Source organism: Gordionus sp. m RMFG-2023, chromosome 1, assembly GCF_954871325.1.
Source record: "Gordionus sp. m RMFG-2023 chromosome 1, tfGorSpeb1-WG-v2, whole genome shotgun sequence".
Classification (NCBI taxonomy): domain Eukaryota; kingdom Metazoa; phylum Nematomorpha; class Gordioida; order Chordodea; family Parachordodidae; genus Gordionus; species Gordionus sp. m RMFG-2023.
The window spans coordinates 21,458,861-21,481,081 of record NC_088775.1 but is presented as its reverse complement, the minus strand read 5'-3'; the positions used below and the strand labels follow the sequence as shown (position 1 = coordinate 21,481,081).

The 22,221-nt window shown below is 29.0% G+C and overlaps 1 protein-coding gene across 1 annotated transcript in view; it reads right to left on the bottom strand.

Moving 5' to 3' along the window:
- Positions 1 to 20,026, bottom strand: part of LOC135922637 (GTP-binding protein 4-like) — a 43,912-nt gene extending 23,886 nt beyond the window's left edge. The window contains exons 1-6 of the mRNA XM_065457057.1: positions 19,966 to 20,026; positions 19,651 to 19,925; positions 19,459 to 19,542; positions 11,519 to 11,672; positions 10,927 to 11,019; positions 2,317 to 2,466 (exon numbers count right to left, since the gene is read on the bottom strand). Of these exons, the coding sequence (XP_065313129.1) occupies positions 2,317 to 2,466; positions 10,927 to 11,019; positions 11,519 to 11,672; positions 19,459 to 19,542; positions 19,651 to 19,925; positions 19,966 to 20,013 (804 nt within the window). The 5' untranslated portion in view covers positions 20,014 to 20,026. The remainder of the gene's footprint in view (positions 1 to 2,316; positions 2,467 to 10,926; positions 11,020 to 11,518; positions 11,673 to 19,458; positions 19,543 to 19,650; positions 19,926 to 19,965) is intronic.
- Positions 20,027 to 22,221: the final 2,195 nt, after the last annotated feature.

Sequence of the window (22,221 nt, the reverse complement as noted above, 5' to 3'; positions counted from 1 at the left end):
ATACAATCGCTCACAATTTATTCTATTCAATTATTACAATTTCTCTTTCATTATGGTGGAGGATAGGGGCACCAGTATTGGAAGCTGGTGCGGAGACTGAATTCAACATATGTGCACCTGGTATGGGTCTGAAATTGAAGAGACGTGTTAAAGAGACTGGTTACATCCTTTGCGTGTTAGGTATGGGTCTGAAGATGAAAAGACCGTTGTTTAAAGAATGATTCAATTTAATCGTTATAAAAAAAAAATTTTTTTGCTAAAGATTTTGTAAGCACCTTTTATGTTTAACAATTAAAATAACCTAAAAATTTTTTTTTAAACTTGTAAATTTAATTTTTTTTGTTTAAAAACAAGGATTAGTATTTAAAATAATACAATTTCTGGAATGTGGTAATATAATAATTAAATTAAAACCAGTATTGGTTATTATTAATATTATTCCAATTTATATAGTGTAAGTTATACCTTTCTTATAGATCTAAGTCAAGGGTAACTACGAAAAAAAGCTATATGCTATTTTTAGGTTGACCCCTCTCCATTAACCATATATAGTGTAATTTATTTATAATTATGAAAAAGAACTATTATGGATAACTACTAGCACAATTATAGTGTAAATTATACCTTTCTTATATATGTCGAAGTCAAGGGTATAACTACGAAAAAAAAACTATATAGTATTGCTAGTTTGACCCCTCCCCACTTCCCTCCCAATTTATTTGATTTGTTGGTTAATCATTGTTATTTAACTATTTCTTTCAAATATTTTCTAATAAATTTTTGATAATATATGTATCATACATACCCCGTAATACAAATTTTTAATTCTTGTTATGATATTTGATATACTTTTCCCAGTTTTTTGATATTCTCTCAAAATTATTTCGTATTATCAATTGTATTGTCATTACTTAATTTTTTTTAAATATTTTTTTTTGGGGGGTGATGCATGTTAAATACAAGTAACAATGTTTATTAATGTATTTTGTATAATAGAAGACCTAAGGCTTAAAACGATATATTATATTATATTTAATATTAAATTGATTTTTTAAAACGTTATATACATTGATTTTTATTTAATATTAAATTGATGTTAATTTTGTATACATACCAAGATGATAATGATTACTTTTACCTTTTGTTTTCTTGATCTTAGTTAAAAATAAAATCATCATTCTTCCTTAATTATTCAATACAATCGCTCACAATTTATTCTAATCAATTATTACAATTTCTCTTTCATTAAAATCAAATCGATTTTACTTAAAGGTCAATTATATATTTTCAATTAACTTTGGTTTTAGTCAAGTTTCTTTATTTATTTTATTTTCATTAATTGTGAAATGTAAAATTACTCATTATAGAAATATATATAAAGTCGATGAAATTGTATAAGATATACTTAAATGATTTGCAAATAAACTTTTAATAAAATTTAAAATATATATGTTTAGAGATTTCTTTTAATAATTTCCTTTGCCTTACATAAATATTAAAATTAAATTTATTAATAAAGTTTTGAACGAACGTGAAGGTGTTAGAATTTTATCAATGAACTTTGAACGCGTTCGAATTTTTAGAAATATATATAGCATACAAATTACTATGGTAATCCTTTAGATTAGAGATCTGCATTGGGCGGAATTTCGGCCCGCCCGCCCATCTAAGTGGGCGGGTAAAAAAATTTTCGAGAATGGGAGGGCGGGTTGCTATCAAGATTAGCAAGAAAAATATTGGCAATACCTGCAACTAGTGCCTGAACGAGGATTTAGCATTGCTGGAAGGTTTTTAGAACAAAGAAGAACGTGTTTGAATCCAGAAAATGTCGATTCATTATTATTTTTGCATCATAATTACATATAATATCAATTTTATATTTATTTCATAAATATTCTATTTGATCAAATAAATTGTTCATAATTTAAATTGAATACTTTTTTATGCTTAAATTAATTTCCTAAATTATAAACTTTTTGTAGAGGTGTAATGCTGAAGTATTTTTATTAGATACTTAAAAAATTGAAAGAATGGCTATTATTAAATTTACTTGGGTTAAAATTTTTTATAAATGAGCGGGCGGGTAAAAATTTTTAGACTAATGGGCGGGCGGGTAAGGAATTTTAGACAAATGGGCGGGGCGGGCGGGTATATTTTTTTTTAAAATATGGGCGGGTAGGGTTGGCGGGTTAAAATTTTTTTAAAACATTGGGTAATGCAGACCTCTACTTTAGATGCAATAAACCTGTTTTACCCTATAAAAATAAAAATATTTCTACTTTTAAAATCAATCAACAGTTCTAATAAAATGCTAACCTGATCTTGCAACGAGTAGCCACATGTCTCCGACACGTCAAGAAAGTAGAGTACTATAGCCTTTATGTGGGCTAAGGCGGTTATGGCCTGCATTTCGATAGTATTTCTCTGTTCAAGAGGTTTGTCTAATATACCAGGGGTGTCAATAACCTGAGTTTATTTTATTATTATAAAAAGCTCGATAAATACTAAATAAACATTAAATAAAAAGTAACATGTTTCTATGTTGGTCTTTTCGTTCTATTTTATTTATATTTTTTGTAATCGTAATTTCATCCATTTAATCAACTTTATAAAATCTGGGATGGGTCATTCCATGTCAAATCAATCACTTTACAACCCGACCATCTCAGATTTTGTTAATTTGGTATTTAAGTTAATAAAGTATTGTAATTGACGAGTCCAAAATATTAGACTCTCTCTATTAGAACCAGAGATATAGGGCTTCAAAGTGGCTCAGCTTGGTCATTTTTCGAAAAAAATGATTTTTAAAAGGGATGACTTTTATATTAGATGCACTATGTATATCTATATGGCTCATTTTATAGCCCTAAGTTCTTGAACGTATGTTAAATAAAATTAATTTTTAGTTTATATATTTTTTTTAAATTGCGGTTAAAAATTTGTAATTAATTTTTTAAAATCTTAGACTAAATTTTTTTTTCCAAATTTCAGATATTTTGTAAAGAGTACCAAGAACTGTTAATATAAAAAATTTCAGAATGTGGCCAAAAAAATTAATTAAGAAAAATCTCATTTTCAAAAAATCCGCTAGATAGCGTAAGTAATTTAAAAAATCAATTTTAACAATATAAGTCAATCTAAGAATTTTTTTATTCCATAATAAAATATTTTTCTAATAATTAATAGTAAGCATATAATAAAAATATTTAAAATAATTTTAATTAAATTTCCTTGAATTTAATTTATAGATAATAAAATTTATTAAGCATTAATTATTTTTTCCAATAATTTATCGATTTTTTTATCTGTTACTTTTTCCTAAAATTTATAATTTATAATTTCTAAAATAAATTAATATTTTATTAATATGTTTAGTACAAATCCATTGAATCTTCCAAATCACTATTTCAAAAAAGGTTTAAGAAAAGTGACGATTTGGATGACAATGTATCATAAAATTAGGAGAATAAATATATTTGTCCTAAGTGTCGCAAATTTTTATATAAAAAGAAGAATAGTATTCCAATTTTAGAGGTAGCAACATCCCTACAACTTCAAATAATTTCTTAAACTCCACTGATATAGAAAATGATTATCCAATTAATAACGACAATGCGCAACTCCTTACACTTAGAATCCTTAAATTCTACTTTAAATAAAATGGGGCCATTCTCTAATAAAAAAAAGAGACTAAGAGAAAAAGGATATCCCAAGAAAAAGCTCAGCAGAATTTCAACAGCTATTGGCAAAATTCTTCAACCAAAAATGAATACAACTGGTAGCGACGATTTGATAATTCATATGAAAAATAATTATCCATTATTGTCAAAAACACAAAAATATCAATTATTAACGACATAACCTCCAAATTGGAGCATTCACAAAATTAAAAAACAATTTAATGCTTCGTTTTATATGATCCGTAATCAAAATTCATACTTGGTCAAATGGTGATTCTTTCAACTCCTAATCCCAAGGCAGGTAAAACCATAGATCAGAGCACAGTTGACGTTGTAAAAAGTTTCTATTTAAACGATGAATATAGTAGATTACTGCCTGAAAAAAAGATTGCCTTTCTATAATTGGAAATGATGAAAGTATTAATGTTCAAGAACGGTTAATTCTTAATAATTTATCTATATAAATTTTAAAACTATCTACTCTTCTCTTAAAATTTTTCAAAATTCACCTAATTGTGCCCTAAAAATTGCATAATGCCAGGTTCAAGTGGCACTCACTCGGTTTGTGTCTGCCTAATCCATCAGAATGTTAAGTTGCTAATAATAGGTAGCAATTTAGCTACTTTAACAAAAATTAAAGATTTTGATATAAAGACTTACAAAGACATAATTCCAAAAATGATTTGCAATCCTCCCCTGCCAGCCTGTTATTTTGGCGAATGTCATGAATGTCCTGCGAACCAAGCATTAAGGGCTAAATTATAAAATTTATCACATGTTATATACAGTATAACGTTCAAGCAATGGATATCTGTAGATAGAACCAGTCTAGAGACCCAAACGCAAACAGCTGAGAATTTCTTAATTACTTATTTAAAAAATTTTATTTTGATTCGCCATGCTTTTATTACTGAACAGCAAAAGAGATTCCATCAGAATCTTAAAAACAATTTGTTGAAGTTATTAAAAAAAATATATATCTTTTTTTTAAATAACTTCAACACCTTCGCACTTCTACTTAATTCTACCCCTCATACATTGTTCCCTTGTTCTACCACAGGTTAGTCCTCCTGTACCGCTAACATTTGATTGTTGGTGCTAATAGTGGGACATCTCCGTAAAATATGATCCCCTCCACAAAACCAGCAAGCCATTCTTCTTCGGGATCCCCATTCCCGTTCCCTTCTACGATTATACGATCTGCTTGTAGGTCTATCTGCCGTCATCTCTCCATATCTGATCTGGGCCTCCTCTCTGGCGGCATCGATCCATCTTCTCGATTCAGCGGATCCGTCAACCATTCTAATTTCGATCTTCAAAATATAGTTTCCCACTCGCACGTATGACGCCATCTATCACGGACTAAAGCTGAAAATATACTATATTTATCATGTATTTATCTCTTATAATTCAACCGTTTCCTAATTCTCAATACTCTTAATCATTCTCGTATTACCTATGCCTCTCTCATTCTTTTTTATCAACTTGTTCATACCTTCTAGTGTACTTGATATGTCACATTCTGATTATCGTCATTCTCGCAGACTTGTTAAAGGAGCAATTTAATTATGCCTATCAGCATTCTCTACATTCTGATTCTCATAATCCTCGCAGACTTAAAAACAAATCGATTATGTCTATCAGCATGCTCTACATTCTGATTCTCATAATTCTCGCAGACTTGTTAAAAAAAACAAATCAATTATGTCTATCAGCATTCTCTACATTCTAATTCTCGCAGACTTGTTCAAAACAAATCAATTATGTCTATCAGCATTTTCTACATTCTGATTCTCATAATTCTCGCAGACTTGTTCAAAACAAATCAATTATGTCTATCAGCATTTTCTACATTCTGATTCTCATAATTCTCGCAGACTTGTTCAAAACAAATCAATTATGTCTATCAGCATTCTCAACATTTCAGTAATTTAATCGATTTACAACGCCATTTATCACTAATCTAGACACCTAGGTCTTAATTGCTTAATATGCCTCGAAACTACTCCTATTCTTCCTTCAATTTCTACTTCTACATTCTTGCTCCCTATATTCTTTTTCACTATACCTTTACCCCATTTAAATGGGCCATCAAAAAGTAGTATCCAAACTAGGCTTCCGATCTTAAATCTGTCATTAATTATAAATTCTTTCTGTTCTATTCTTTCTTTCAGAAAATCTAATTCAGTTCTGGTTTTTCTACCTAAAAATATCTCTGCTGGTGAGTATCCTTTGCTTCTCTTGGTATTGTTGCACGCTAATAGTAATAATCACCATTTTCCTTCTCCATATTTTTCCTTTTTTAACCAACTCTTAACTAGCGCTACCATTCTCTCCGCTTGTCCATTACTTCAGGGGTAATGTGGTGGTGCTAATATTTGTGTCTAGACAGTTTAATAAGGCTGAAAGAAATTATTCAACTATAGAAAGGGAAGCCTTAGCAGTCAGGTTTGGTTTGACCAAATGTAGAGAGTATTTGTTAGGCCGGAGATTTGTATTATATACAGACCACAAACCGCTGGTAGGGCTTTTTAAAAGAGATAATAATGAGTTGATGATGTCTCCAAGGTTACAGAAATGGTTGATGTTGTTAGGGAATTTTGATTTCGAAATAAGATTCAGAGCAGGCAAACAAAATTGTTTACCAGATATATTATCGAGATTATGGGATAAGGACTTAGAGGAGGACAAGGAAATAGAGCCAATGATAAATATTTTAGAATATAGTGAAGAAGATGAACTAAATTGTAATGTGATAAGAGCTTTAAGGATAGACACAAGAGAAAGACCGATAACTTTAGAGCTTGTAGACAAGATTTCTCAGCAGGATGAAGAATTAATGAGAATTAGAGCCTGTTTGAAGAGAGATAAAGAATGGGAAGATAGAGACCAGGCCTTTAAGAACAGTAGAGGTGAATTGAATATAGAAGACAATTGTTTAATGAGAGGATATCGTTTAGTGATACCAAGTAGGTTAAGGAAGGACATGTTAGCAGCCGTACATACAGGACATCAGGGCATAGAAAGAATGAAGAATAAAGCGAGGGAATACATTTGGTGGCCCAGAATGAATAATGAAATTGAAGAATTATCTAAGAGTTGTGAAACATGTAATAAGTGTGCGAATGTACCTGCAAAAGTTAGGGGAGATAAATGGCCAGAAACAGACGTACCCTGTGAAAGAATACACGTAGATTTTTTAGAATATGAAAGGAAGAAATATTTTATAATGGTAGATGCAGGTTCGAAATGGATAGATTGTCAGCCGGTATCAAGTCTGACGACGAAAGTAGCTTTGAATAAGGTAAGAGACTTCGTAAGTAAATATGGATTAATGAAGACCTTAGTATCAGATGGTGGTCCAGCATTTATAAGCAGAGATTTTGACAAATTTTGTGATAGATGGAAGATTAAACATTTATTAGCACCACCACATTACCCGAGAAGTAATGGACAAGCGGAGAGAAAGCGCTAGTTAAGAGTTGGTTAAAAAAGGAAAAATATGGAGAAGGAAAATGGTGGTTATTACTATTAGCGTACAACAATACCAAGAGAAACAAAGGATACTCACCAGCAGAGATATTTTTAGGTAGAAAAACCAGAACTGAATTAGATTTTCTGAAAGAAAGAATAGAACAGAAAGAAGTTATAATTAATGACAGATTTAAGATCGGAAGCCTAGTTTGGATATTACTTTTTGATGGCCCATTTAAATGGGGGAAAGGTATAGTGAAGAAGAATATAGGGAGCAAGAAGGTAGAAGTAGAAATTGAAGGAAGAATAGGAGTAGTTTCGAGGCATATTAAGCAATTAAGACCTAGGTGTCTAGATTAGTGATAAATGGCGTTGTAAATCGATTAAATTACTGAAATGTTGAGAATGCTGATAGACATAATTGATTTGTTTTGAACAAGTCTGCGAGAATTATGAGAATCAGAATGTAGAAAATGCTGATAGACATAATTGATTTGTTTTGAACAAGTCTGCGAGAATTATGAGAATCAGAATGTAGAGAATGCTGATAGACATAATTGATTTGTTTTTTTTAACAAGTCTGCGAGAATTATGAGAATCAGAATGTAGAGCATGCTGATAGACATAATCGATTTGTTTTTAACACGTCTGCGAGGATTATGAGAATCAGAATGTCGAGAATGCTGATAGGCATAATTAAATTGCTCCTTTAACAAGTCTGCGAGAATGACGATAATCAGAATGTTACATATTAAGTACACTAGAAGGTATGAACAAGTTGATAAAAAAGAATGAGAGAGGCATAGGTAATACGAGAATGATTAAGAGTATTGAGAATTAGCGGTTGAATTATAAGAGATAAATACATGATAAATATAGTATATTTTCAGCTTTAGTCCGTGATAGATGGCGTCATACGTGCGAGTGGGAAACTATATTTTGAAGATCGAAATTAGAATGGTTGACGGATCCGCTGAATCGAGAAGATGGATCGATGCCGCCAGAGAGGAGGCCCAGATCAGGTATGGAGAGATGACGGCAGATAGACCCACAAGCAGATCGTATAATCGTAGAAGGGAACGGGAATGGGGTCCCGAAGAAGAATGGCTTGCTGGTTTTGTGGAGGGGATCATATTTTACGGAGATGTCCCACTATTAGCACCAACAATCAAATGTTAGCGGTACAGGAGGACGAACCTGTGGTAGGACAAGGGAACAATGTATGAGGGGTAGAATTAAGTAGAAGTGCGAAGGTGTTGAAGTTATTAAAAAAAAAGATATATTTTTTTTATGTTATGATTTGAATATTTAAATGATAGATGAATATTTAAGTTATCTGTAATGAACTTACTTTTTTTTAAAATTTTGCATAAACAAATTTTTTTTATTTGAACATAAAAACCCATGATTATTAACGAACGTCTATGTACGAATAATATTATAGATTATTGTTATTTTGCATAGAAAATGTTTTGTTTTTGCATAGCAAATTTTTTATATATAAACTCGCAATTTTTTATAAAATACAATCAATCGGATATTGGAAAATAAATAACTTGTAATCTTTTAAAGGGTATTTATTAAAATTATAGTGAATATAATCTTACAATATTTATATCGAAAACATCAAAATTCGACATAATTTAGAGCAAGATCATTATTGGTTATCTGTGATTGTTATATTTGAATATCGTATTTATTCAAAAGGTTACGTTATATATTTTAAAAGGATGTTATATATTTTAAAAGGACGTTATTTGTGTATTATATTATTATAACTTTCCGACATGTAATATTATATTATCGAGGTTAATCAAATTGCATATTATTAGAAGTTAAATTGGATAATTATATAAATGTATATATGCAAAAGAATTACAAATAAAAATTCATTATTGTTTTTAAACTTTCAATATTATATTTGGCGACGAGGTAAAAAAAAAGTCGCGCGGTTTTCGATCTTCGGTCAAGTTAAATATTATATAGAATTATAAAAAAAAATTTCAGTTTATGAAAAAAATAATATATTTGTTTAGAAATTATGAAAAGATAAGAGATAAATGGGCTACACGTACGACTATAGACACATAAAATACCCTCAAAATTTTCTATTGACGACTATGGACAAAAAAAAATATTCCTCAAACTGACGTCACTTTGAAAAAATTACTTATAGCTTATGGAGGAATAAATATTAACTGAAAAAAAAGAAAGAATTACTCTTCCTAAGAAAATATGGGCAGATATACCAAAATTGAAAACAACTTATAAAGATAAAACTGTTCTGGCATCTAGAATTGATTTTATTAGATTAGTCGCGGGCCTACAGAATCCTTTTTGAGTATTTAAAAACAGTCGCGGGCCTACAGAATCCGTTTTGAGTTATTTAAAAACTATAAAGGAGCTAGCCCGAAGATGCGAATTTGAAGATAAGAATTCGCGATCAATTAATCGCCGGAGAACTATGTTTACGATACCCTGATACTAAAGACGAAGCTCAACCGTTAAAGTTAAACAAAGTTATAGAATTTATGATAATGATAAAGGGCACTATCAAAATGATTGATGCTGGATTATAGAATTTTTATAGAATTTGACTTATCGTGATTTATACAGCCTATTTGGATTTCCGTAGATTATAGAATTTAACTTTTACCAACGAATGTAAAAATTAATATGATCAACAATAAATACAAATATAATGGTAATGTGAATATTGACAAACTGGTAGTGATACGTAAAACTTCAGGTGAACTACGATTATGTGGAGATTAGTAACATTAAATAAATTTCTACTAAAAAAATACATTTATTATTATTCCGATGGGTCCGCGGAGAAATATAAAAATAGGAAAAATTTTATAAATTTGTGTTATCATCAAGTAGACTTCGCCATCCCAGCAGAGTGGCATTTTTTTCCTACTGCCCATGGGAAAAATGTTTGCTGGCTGCACGGGCCAGTTTACAACGTCCTTATGATATTCAAATAAAATCTCCCTATGAATTCTTTAAATTCGCTTAGAAAAATATAAAAATATTTATTTTTCCCATCCCATAAAAAAATCAAGATGAGCAAGAATTTTTAGAGGAACGATTTTCAAGATCTCTTCCAATTCCTGACTCAAAATTTATGCACTATCCTGTTAATTTATATATATCTGAAATTTGGGGAAAAATTTTTAGTAACATTTTAAAAAATTAATTACAAATTTTTAACCGCAATTTAAAAAAATATATAAACTAAAAATTAATTATATTTAACATATGTTCAAGAACTTAGGACTATAAAATGAGCCATAATAGATATACATAGTGCATCTAATATAAAAGTCATCCCAATTTTAAAAAATCATTTTTTTTGAAAAATGACCAAGTTGAACCACATTGAAGCCCTATATCTCTGGTTCTAATAGAGAGTCTAATATTTTGGATTCGTCAATTACAATACTTTATTAACTTAAATACCAAATTCTAACAAAATCTGAGATGGTCGGGTTATAAGGTGATTGATTTCACATGGAATGACCCGGGACTAAAACTTCTTTCAAAAATTTCAGAGGTTAGTCCGCCTCTACTATAAATATCCAATTTTCCTCCAATGTTTCTAAAATACTATTGATTTATTGATCATATAAAATACCATGTCTATATTATTATGTATATATTTGTTTTTAATAATGAATACCCAAAGACTCAAATACCTACCTACTTCATTTCCAATTTGTAAACTTGTGCCCCTCCCCAACCTCAGAAATAATCAATAATATCGAACCTGCCATTTAAGATAATTATGGTCAGTGTGCCCAACATAGAGTGATTTAGTGGTGAAGGCATAAGGTTGTACCTCGACATCGGCCCTCGTGATCTGGCAAAGGAAATCAAAATTATTTTATAAATATAAGTTAGAATGGTTAGCTAATGGTTTGTGGAAGGAGGGGGTATTTGATTCGAATGTGTGCTCCCAGTCCCAGTGTTTAATTAATATCTTTACTTAATAATTATAAATATTAATATGAATATTTATAATATCTAATAATATGATAATTAAAAAATATCCCTTCATCAAATGACCCCTCCTTCAGCTTTTAAGTTTATATATAATCCCCCCCCCCTTTCGGCGCTCAAAAGTTTAAGCACCGCTTAAAAAAATGTAATAGTATTTATAAGAAAGTGTTTAGTATAAGATAAAATTGAAGATAAAAATTTCTGATTTTTTATTATAATTTATTAAGAAAAATAAATAAAAAATTGTTTGAATAACCGAAAAATTATAATTAATAGTTCAAATACTTGCGTATATTGTATTTTAAAAAACACCAAAAATATGCGATTTGAATAAGATTAAGGAAAATTAAAAATATTACCCTATTCATAAAACTAGACTTCCCAACATTGGGAAAGCCTGATATTAAGATGGATGGCTGGTTGGGGTCAATGTTAGGCAGCCTTGACATATGTTGTCTCACGCTTTCCAGATATTCCAACCCTTCTTTTTGTCCTCTCATCAACGTTGCCATTCTAATATAAGTTGATTTAATTTGTTAGACATATAATGTCGTAGGATTTTAACAAATCTTTAAAACTGTCCTTTATAACGAGCGTTTTGTTAAAAATTTTAACATTGAAAGAACATCTACCCTATAATTATCAAACAGATTTGCTATGAACTTGTGAACTACCTTGAATTTATATAAATTTTTAAACAAAAATTTTAGGATAAATTTACAAAAACTCATCATTGTTTGAAATTCAGAGGGTAGGTACTCTATACATGCTGGATGATTCCACTAAAATAATATATTTATCAAAATTAAAAAATGTGCACTATAAATGATATAAGTTTTTAAAATTTCTAATTAAATTTGCTTCACCCCTATGACATTTATGTCAAGGAAATATTAAATATGCTATAAAAAATTTTTTTAAATATTTGCTAATTTTATTAAATTCAAATAGTATAAAATGTCAAAAATATTATAAAATTCGCAATAAAAAAAACAATAGCATAATTTATTGAAAAATAAATATATTTTATTTTAAAATGTTTGATATTGAATTGGATATATTGACAAACATCATCAATCGATATTACAGACATGTAGGCCCGGATCAAAAGTCCGTTAAAAATTTTAAAAATAAATCCAGGCTGTGGGACTAAATAGTCATATTGAAAATTACGAAACTTATATAATTCCTGGCGAGGTCGCAAAATAATAATCAGGCCAGGTCAACAAAAAATTTATCGGAAGCCTTCTGCTTTTATATATTAAAGTAAAAATGAGTCTATAAAAATTCAAAAAAATCAAAACAAAAACAATGTAAAAACTACCCCCCTACAATTTTATTCAAATGATGATAGCGCACAGCCCGCCCACGGGTAAAAAAATTTTCGAGAATGGGCCGGCGGGCGGGTTAAAAAATTTTGAAACTATGGGCGGGTGGGTGTTCGGGTTAAGAAATTTAAACAATGGGCGGGCGGGTTAAAGAAATTTAAAATTTTTATTCAAAAACAAACTAAAGATAAATCATAATTATTTAAATGATCAATAACAATATTTCTTTTTTTATTGTACCAATCGTTTTTTTAAGTGAAGAACACTTACCTAACTATATTATGTAATAAACAACAATAAAACTTTTTCATAATCAAATAAATATGGATATAATGGGAAAAACAAATTGTGAAAAAGAAATAAGCTAAAAATATTATAATTGAAAAATTTGAAATCCATATGCTTCATAAAATTTCAACATTTTTAATACCAAAATTCCGACAAATGAGTATGACGTCGAAAGAAATTAAAACATATTGAAAACATGTAGGATTTGATTTGCATCGAAGAATATAACATCGACGTGGATGAAAATCTAATTTTATCCTTTTCCCCAAAAGCAAAGAGAATCCAATTAAAGGGTATTAATAAATTATAAAATCGCTTAGCTATATTAAATTCAATGTTTGAAATAAATAGCATCCGCATCAAAATTAAACCCCAACAGATGGGAGGATGAGGTTGTTACAGAAGAGTGTATTGTACCTAATGACATAACAAAATATTTAAATCTTAAAGAAACCAGTTTTGATATGGATAATTTAGCAAAATTTTAAGCTGTATATTACAAAATTTAAATTTTAAATTACTTTTTTAAATTTATTATTATTGGTTTCACTTTTATTTAAAGATCTCACTTGAGGAAGAGGATATATTTCAAAAGGATATCCTACTTTGGTGGAAAAGACAAGGAGATTCGCCAAAGCTATTAGCAAGAAAAATATTAACAATTCCTGTAACTAGTGCTCCTTCTGAACGAGGATTAAGCATTGCTGGAAGGTTTTTAGAATAAAGAAGAACGTGCTTGAATCCAATGTCGATTCTTGTTATTTTTGCATTATAATTACATATAATGTCAATTTTATATTAATATTTTTTTCATAAATATACCATTTGATCAAATAAATTGTCCATAATTTAAATTATTATTTTTTTATGCATAAATTATTTACCTAAATTATAAACTTTGTAGAGGTGTAATGCTGAAATATTTTTATTAGATGCTTAAAAAATTGAAAGAATGGCATAATTAAACTTTATAAGTGGTCTTGGGTTAAAAAATTTTTATAAATAATGGGCGGGCGGGCTAGTAAGAGATTTAAGACAAATATGCAGGACGGGTGGGTATATATTTTTTTGAAAACTATGGGCGGGTTAAAAATTTTTAAAACATTGGGTGGGAGGGCTTTTGGACCTAAAACCAGCCCAATGCAGACCGCTAGCGCACATCATAATCAAATGTATACGCCATTTTGTGGGAAAAATTTTGATTGACTTATTATTATATATCAATAATAATCTTCCTCGTGATAGAATTTTTTGTATATGATGACATTTACTTAGTGGGCAGGCCACATTTAACATGTAGGAATAACAGATAGAAATCTGTTATTTATGCATCTTTTGGAAACAAGCTGCATTGGAGAAAGGAAAACAGCCAACATGAGAATAGCCAATTATTTAATTTACTTTAAAAAATGGGGTTAAGGATTAGTGACATGCATCAGGCCTAATTTTTCAAGTCCGGTCCGAATTTTTTTTAAATAGTTTTGCCGGTCCGGCCCAAATTTTTTAAGAAAATTTACCGGCCCCGCCCGAACTTATTTAAATATAGAAATTATTTTTATAATTACTCAAAACAAAAGACATATGTTATATGGCGTCTAGTTCTATAAAGAAAATAAAATATTTTTATTATCTAAAAAATTTATATAAAATTGATAAATTTAAATATATTTAAAAAAAATTCCAAGGCCCGACTCGGCCCGAACCCGATTTTTTAAAAAAATTTAGACCCAAGTCCGGTTCGAAGCCCGTTACGGAGTTGATAAATATCCTAGAAAAGCACGGATTAAAAGTAAATAGAGAAAAGACGGAGTATATGGTAATAGGAGATGAAACAGAGAGTATTGATATAAATGAATGGCAGATATCGGCAATTGAAAGCTGCAAATATTTGGGCTCCACTATACAAACAAATAGCACAATGGAAAAAGAGATAAAAAGTAAGATTAATCAAGGGTGGTTAAAGTGGAGATCTTTATCTGGAGTGCTATTTGACAAAAGAATCCCACACAAATTAAAGGGAAAAATTTACAGTTCCATAGTACACTATTCTATATAGTTCGGAAACATGGCCAATCAAAGAATCAGACGAGAGAAGTCTACAAACTATGGAGATGAGAATGCTGAGGATGATTGCTGGGGTAACAAGAAAGGATAAAGTGCGCAGTACAAGAATACTAAGTAGTTTAAAGGTAGTGTCCATTAAGACTAAGTTAATGGTAAACAGACTTAGGTGGTATGGGCACACAATGAGAAGACCTATGAACTACATAGGAAATAAGGTCGAGAGTTTGGAAGTGATGGGCAAACGTAAAAGAGAAAGGCCAAAACTTCAATGGGGCCATATAGTTAGAGCCAATATAAAGAAGTATAAATTAAATAAAAGAGATTGTATGAATAACATAAAGTGGAGAGAGATGTTGAAGGAGCTTACCACCAGAAAAGGTGAAAGCTAAAGAGAAAAAAAAAATTTAAGAGAGAGGAATGGTTCCATGATATTTTTATCTGGACGGTAGGCACAGATATATTTTGCAAAGAGATTTTGCGATGTTTGCAGAATACGGGTCTTGAGTAGAACCATGAAAATCTTGGACGCCGTTGAAGTAAGTGCAATAGCCATGTAATCCCGGTTAGTAGGGTTCGAGATCTTTGGGAAGTTACAAAGAGTGGATAAATTCCAGTCCTTAGGAGTCGTTCCTGAAGACCATATTTTGTTGAAGATAATAAGCAGAAAGCGTGGTATGGCATCCGATGTTGCTTTTAGTTGTTCTCCTGTGATATTATCCGGACCAGGGGCTTTGTGATTCTTTAGTTTCATCAAAGCAGCGGATATTTCGGTCAATGTAAATTGGGAGGCAGTATGTTGTTCATATGATATCCTCACAGGTTTTCTGGATTCAAAGATATTCATATAATAATCTGTCCAAAGTGCCATTTGGTCTTCCTGGTCAAAAATAACTTTGTTGTTTTCACGAATGAGAGGTGGTTTTCTGAAAATTTTCGATTTGTAGAAATACTTGAGTTTACTACAAGCATCAAAAAGTCTATTGCTTCTCATGTCTACATCTATCTCATAAGCTTTCCTCGCCGTAAAAGTTCTTCTGCCATTCTTAAAGATCTTTGGGTGATTTTCCAGAGCTCCCAGTCAAAGTAGTTTCGAGCGAAGCTCCTCAATTTTAAGTAAAGTGATCATAGATATCTATTCATTCTTTCCCAGAGAATTATTATTTATCAGAATCTTGCTCGCTTCATGGATGTCTCCCTTAAACAGCATCCAGCATTCTTCAACTGTTTTGGATTGGGATATATATAAACCTAGCGACCTTTTCACGTAGTTTATGATCAAACAAATCTCTAATTTCAGATATTAGTAGGTTTCTGATATTTTGTGTTCTGGACATATTTGTTGGTTGATTGGGGGAGTAACGTGTTATAGAACCAAATTTTATAAAAAAAATTTGGCCATTTGGCTAGACCTGGCAATTTATTTATCAGAGGCCTGCAGAGGTCAAAATTTTGGGTACGGTCAGGATTTTTAATTTTGATAATTTTACAGCCCGTAAAATTTGGTAAAATAAAAATGATAAAATAAAATTTAAAGTAAGCCGTTTAGACGCCAAAACAAACAGGCAAATATATTATATATGTTGATTCGATGTTACGTCAATTAAACGTGGAAAATTTGGCGTGGTCAATTGAGCTCGTATTCATAATTCAGCGACAGCCAATCGGTAATTTGTGATTTAAAAAAAAATAATACATGATTTATACATTACCCAGCAATCTCCAAGGCAAGATAATTCCAAATTTTTTATTCCTATACCAAAATAATCTTTGGTATTTAAAGGAATGTATTATCGTAAAACAGTTTTTAAATAAATTTTCATGCTTATTGTATAGTTTTGAACTATTTACAGTTTTCTTGAAATATCTTATGAATGCGACTTATTAAGGAAATTCTTAAGATCAAAGACTTATCGTGTGTCTAGGTATCCGATTATTTGAATCGATCAATTATATTGAATAGTATAAAATTTTAATTCCAATTAAAATATTAAATTTTATTTCCCCAAAAGCTTAATTAATATTAAATACCACTGGAGCAAGAAATTATTTATTAACGAGTAACAGATAGTCAGCTTGCAATAATTATAATTAAAGAATTCAAGCGTCTTTCATAAATAAAAAAAACTATAATTTAACATTTGAAAAATTTCGGTGTCGTTTGTTAAATCAGGGTTCTGAGATGGAGACCCATCGATGATTTTGCGGGGCCATATTAGGATTTTTTTAAATTCCAAATTTGGATAAAAATATTTAAGAAACAAGTATATCTATCTTCATTAAGCTATGTTTATGTTCAAACTTGATTACTTATTGTTAAAAATTACTAGTAAATTACACAAACAATCGATGGAATAGAATGCATGCAAGTTTTTGTAAAAATTAGAGTTTTAAAAGACTGCTTTCAATAGCTACCTACACATCTACAAATTTCACTAATAAAAAAACGATAATCAAGTTAGCATATCTAAGTGCATTAGGAACAAAAACGAAAAAATCAAGTTGCCTAATATTTTTTGTTAGAGCTATGTAGATATTAAAATATGTAAATATGCATATCTCGGAATTGACACAAGATAAGCAGTTAATTTTTAATGCATAACTATCTTGGAATGTTAATAAAACTTTTAAACAAAAGTCAGCATAGACAAATGAAATGAGCTCATTGTGAATCGGATTTTAACAATTTTTTACTGATCCGATCAGGAATAAATTCTTGACCGGTCAATTCTGACGCTTCCTTTATATAATTTTGTTATATAACAAATTTTAATGTTATCTAAATATTCCAAGATGTATAAAAAAACTAGTTTTTATTATAGTCTATCATAAAATGACTAACTTAACCCAGTGAAAAAAAATTCTGGATTTCGAGTGGAGTACATCACTCTAAATATTTTTTGGGCCTAGGTGAAAAAAAAAGAATCACAGGTCTGGAGAATTGGGTTTGAATACTATAGAAAGCTTTTCTAAAGTATTGTTCTAGGCCTGACATATTTATTAGATACCAAAGTAAAAATTTGATATTGATTAATTTATTCATATATACTTACTTAATCCTATTTTCCATAATTAATGTGAATAGAATATTATTTCTTTTCAATGTTTTTTTTCAAACATTCAATAGACCACAGAAATATCCAGCTATGAAACAATATAGTCGCCGATAAATAAAATAGGTAAAATAGTTATATTTTATTAATGCTAATGACATTTATACTAATCTAGAATGACAATTCATTTATTAAAGGTAAGTCAATGTCATTGGCTGTAGTAGCCATTGTAAGATATTTTGTTTAAATATCTTTCACTTTTAAATGCCTTTCAATGACTGACTTCAATGTTTGTATACTTTTTAATGCATTTCAATGTATGAATCGCCAGTCAAGTTAGTATTAATATGTAATGAATATTGAATAAATTAATAAAACTCTAGGAAAGGTTAATTTTCCTTTTAAACTAAGTTTATTCTTCTTCATTTGATAAGCGATTAGCTACTGAGTCATTATCTTTAATATATAATATTAACTCCATCCCAAATTTCCATGCTTTTTTAACATTACCTTGCCCAAGAGTGTTTCACAAAAATATTGGTTCAATGGGGGGTTGAACAAAAGAGAAAAAAATAGTAAAAAAATAATGATGGCTCACTAGCTACTCACTCATCCCTGTAAACAAGTTTTTTAATATGTCATATATACATCAATAATTGGCTTTCCTAAGCAAAATTATGAGAGGTGCAACAATACCAACAAAATCCAAAAATATTTAAGTTTATCAAATAATTTCAAAAAAATATATTTTCCCAGTCTTCTTTCAATAAATTTTTTTTGATTTTTAATTTAAGTCATAATTGCCTTTGTATTATAAAGATCTTGTTGTCTTAGTTTATTTTCTTGTATATTTCATTTTGCTTAAAATGAATTATTTGTTATTTGATAAAGTAAATAATCAAATTTCCCCAATGAATGAATAATTAATTTTTTATTTTATTCTCTGCAAGTTTTTTATATTTTCATTATTATTATATATATATATGATAATTTAATTAATTCTTTTTTAATAAAATGTATGTAAGTGGTAAAATATCCCATTACACAATTTAAATTGTTATATCTCATAAAATATTAAATTTGACTTAAAATTTTGTACAATTGTATAAATATTTGAGATAATATAAAATTTTTAAATTTATTCTTATTTATAAAAAAAATTATGGTAATTTTTCTAAAATTTTTAAAAAATTATTCTTTGGAACCTGCCTTTAATTATATAATTGTCACAAAAAAAATTAAAAAGTGCAAATTTGATTATATATTTATTAATTCAATATTATTAATTTTATAATGAGATCATATTGTGCATTTTTAGTAAACTTTAATGAAATTTGAACATTTCTTAAAATATTTAATCCAAAAATATAAGAAATAATATAAACATATATAATACAAACATGATATTAAATGAATGGCCAGATAAAAGTGGGCTGAAGGCCTGCAAATGGGGGTATGGGGGCAAACCTCCTATAAAATAGAGGCCACTAGAAAACATTTGCCCATGAGGAGCTGCATTGCCTGTTTATCCCTGTTTGTAGGCCTGTGATTTATATATATATATATTACCTTCCTAGGGCAGCTTTTTTCAACTGTTTGCATCTGTATAATGAATCTGAAAACTTGAGCAATTTTAGATATTCTTTTCCAATGCTAAAAATTAATATTAACTAATTAAATATAACAATTTTTAGGTTCATATGAATTGAGAGAAAATTTAATATTTTATATAATCTAAAATAAGAAAACTTAAGAAGTTACTTATTTATTAACTGTTTTGCCTTATTAAGTTGCCCCAATGCTATTTTATAATGATCTTTATCATATAGAATATTAATTAGGTCAGAATAAAATGGGTGTATATCATCAATTTTTGGAAAATCCACTAATATTTGGCTCAGTTTTTCGTCAAAATTTTGTTGGGTATATCTAACTTTTCGCATATAAAATTGCCTGATTCGCGATATTTTGTAGTGTTTGTGAACAACTGTTGGAGTTTTTCTTTGAGTTTTTGATAAAACAATGTCAATAAAATCCTAAATATTTACTTAGTTTTATAAATTTAAAATCATATACCTTTGAAGTAGGAACCACGCAAATGCTTTTAAAATTATATTGTACCATTTTTAAAAAGATATTTAGGATAGATGATTAATTAAAAAGCAAATATTTTTATAGTACTAAATCACAACGACTCTCGAAATTACTAGAAGATAAATATTGATATGATTGAAGTTGATGATTTAAGAATCGAGACGAACCCAGATTTGATTTATTTTTTAGAATTGCCTGGATCGTCGTTCTTTTTTTAATATTAACCTTTTAACCCTACGCACAAAGCTTTGTTTTCTTTTTTTCTCTTAAGCTCTCACCTTTTTTGGTGGTAAGCTCCTTCAACATCTGACTCCACTTTATGTTATTCATACAATTTCTTTTATCTAATTTATACTTCTTTATATTGGCTTTAACTATATGGCTTTATTGAAGTTATGACCTTCCTCTTTTACGTTTGCACATCACTTCCAAACTCTCGACCTTATTTCCTATGTAGTTCATAGGCCTTCTCATTGTGTGCCCATACCACCTAAGTCTGTTTACCATTAACTTAGTCTTAACGGGCACTACCTTTAAACTACTTAGTATTCTTGTACTGCGCACTTTATCTTTTCTTGTTACCCCAGCAGCGCCGTCGCTAGGGGGTGGGGCGCAGGAGCTCGAGCCCCCTGAAAAGTTTGAATAGCCCCCTGAAACAAAATTTTTTTTTAATGGCTCCTTAATATCCCCTTGAGCTAAAAATAAATGTTTTTAATTGCCCTCTGAGTAATTTCTTTTATAATTCTATTGAGTATTATATAGATTTAATTTTATTAAAAAATTAATAAGACTCTCTTAATTTTTATTAAATGAATACTATTTTAATTATTAGATTAAATTATTACATATAAATTATACTATGTCAGCTTGCAATCAAATTCTATGTTAAAAATATAACAATACACTCACTAAATAATTTAGCATTTAAATTGACTTTTATTATTTAAATTATTATATAACTCTAATTAAATAAATATAATCATTTATTAATTGAAAATTAATAATTTAATATTTTAGCCGAGTTCAAAATCACTAATCAACTATATTATTGATTTTTAAATTTAATTATAATGTCTCTTCCATAAAATTATTTTCAAGGTCCAAATCCAAATAAGTATAAGAGATTTATCTATATTATAATTTTCCGATGTCTTCACTACGTCATCGTGACGTCATGTCATCGCTACGTATTTATTTTTATTTTTTTATTTGTTGATTTTATTTATTTATTTTATACAAACAGAACAGATGAATGGAATTTCGAGAATTGATGGTGTACACGTACTTAACATGGATTGAGAGATTTGAAAAATCATCTTTGAATTGATAAAAACAATATTCCCTCAACTTTGTAAATATGAATGAATATTTTTATTTTACTTAATCCTTTCTTTAATTTTAGATTACCTCATCAATTTTCATCTCATATTATCAATTACACATTAATAAATCTCTACAAGATACTCAACTTGTATATATATTTTGAACATACTCACAATTTTTGTCAGTACTTACATTACAATTTTTTATACATATTTTTCTTTCATAACCAATAATTAAGAAGATAACCAAGTATATTCAAATATTTAAATATTCTTATCCTAACCTATTTATAATATCCAATCCTTATTTATAACTCTTTCTTTATTTTTTTTCCCCTCCCTTAATGAATTTATTTATCACTAAATTTTATTATCTCATTCTTTTCTTTCTATCTCTATTATCTATTAACCACTATTTCTCAAAACCTAATTCCTTTAATTTAATTTTTATTATTTTTATAATATAATCATTTATACCTTCTTTTTTCCCCTTTTTTAATCTTAATTTTTTATTATCTTACAATTAATTAACCTTAATCCCTTAATCTTAATAACATTACATTCATCATGTTATTTTTTAACTTTTAGAATATCATAATAGGCTTGATAAGTCCTCCAAAAATTTTTTTGATGATAGCCCTCCAACTACTAGAAATATGCATCTAATATTGACCCATCTACCGGTTTTACATTAATGTTTGTTTAATTTCAACAATAGTTTATTTATATTTTTGCCTGATTTCTTTATTTGTCTAGGCTAACCCTAATCCCTCACATTGCTACAAAACATGATGAATCTATTATAAGCAAAGAAAATAATGACGATTAAACAAACGCCTTACCTCTAGAATTACTGGTAGACAAAATAATAAAGAATTACGCTTGAAATGAACTCATCTGGAGGTTTATTTTGTTT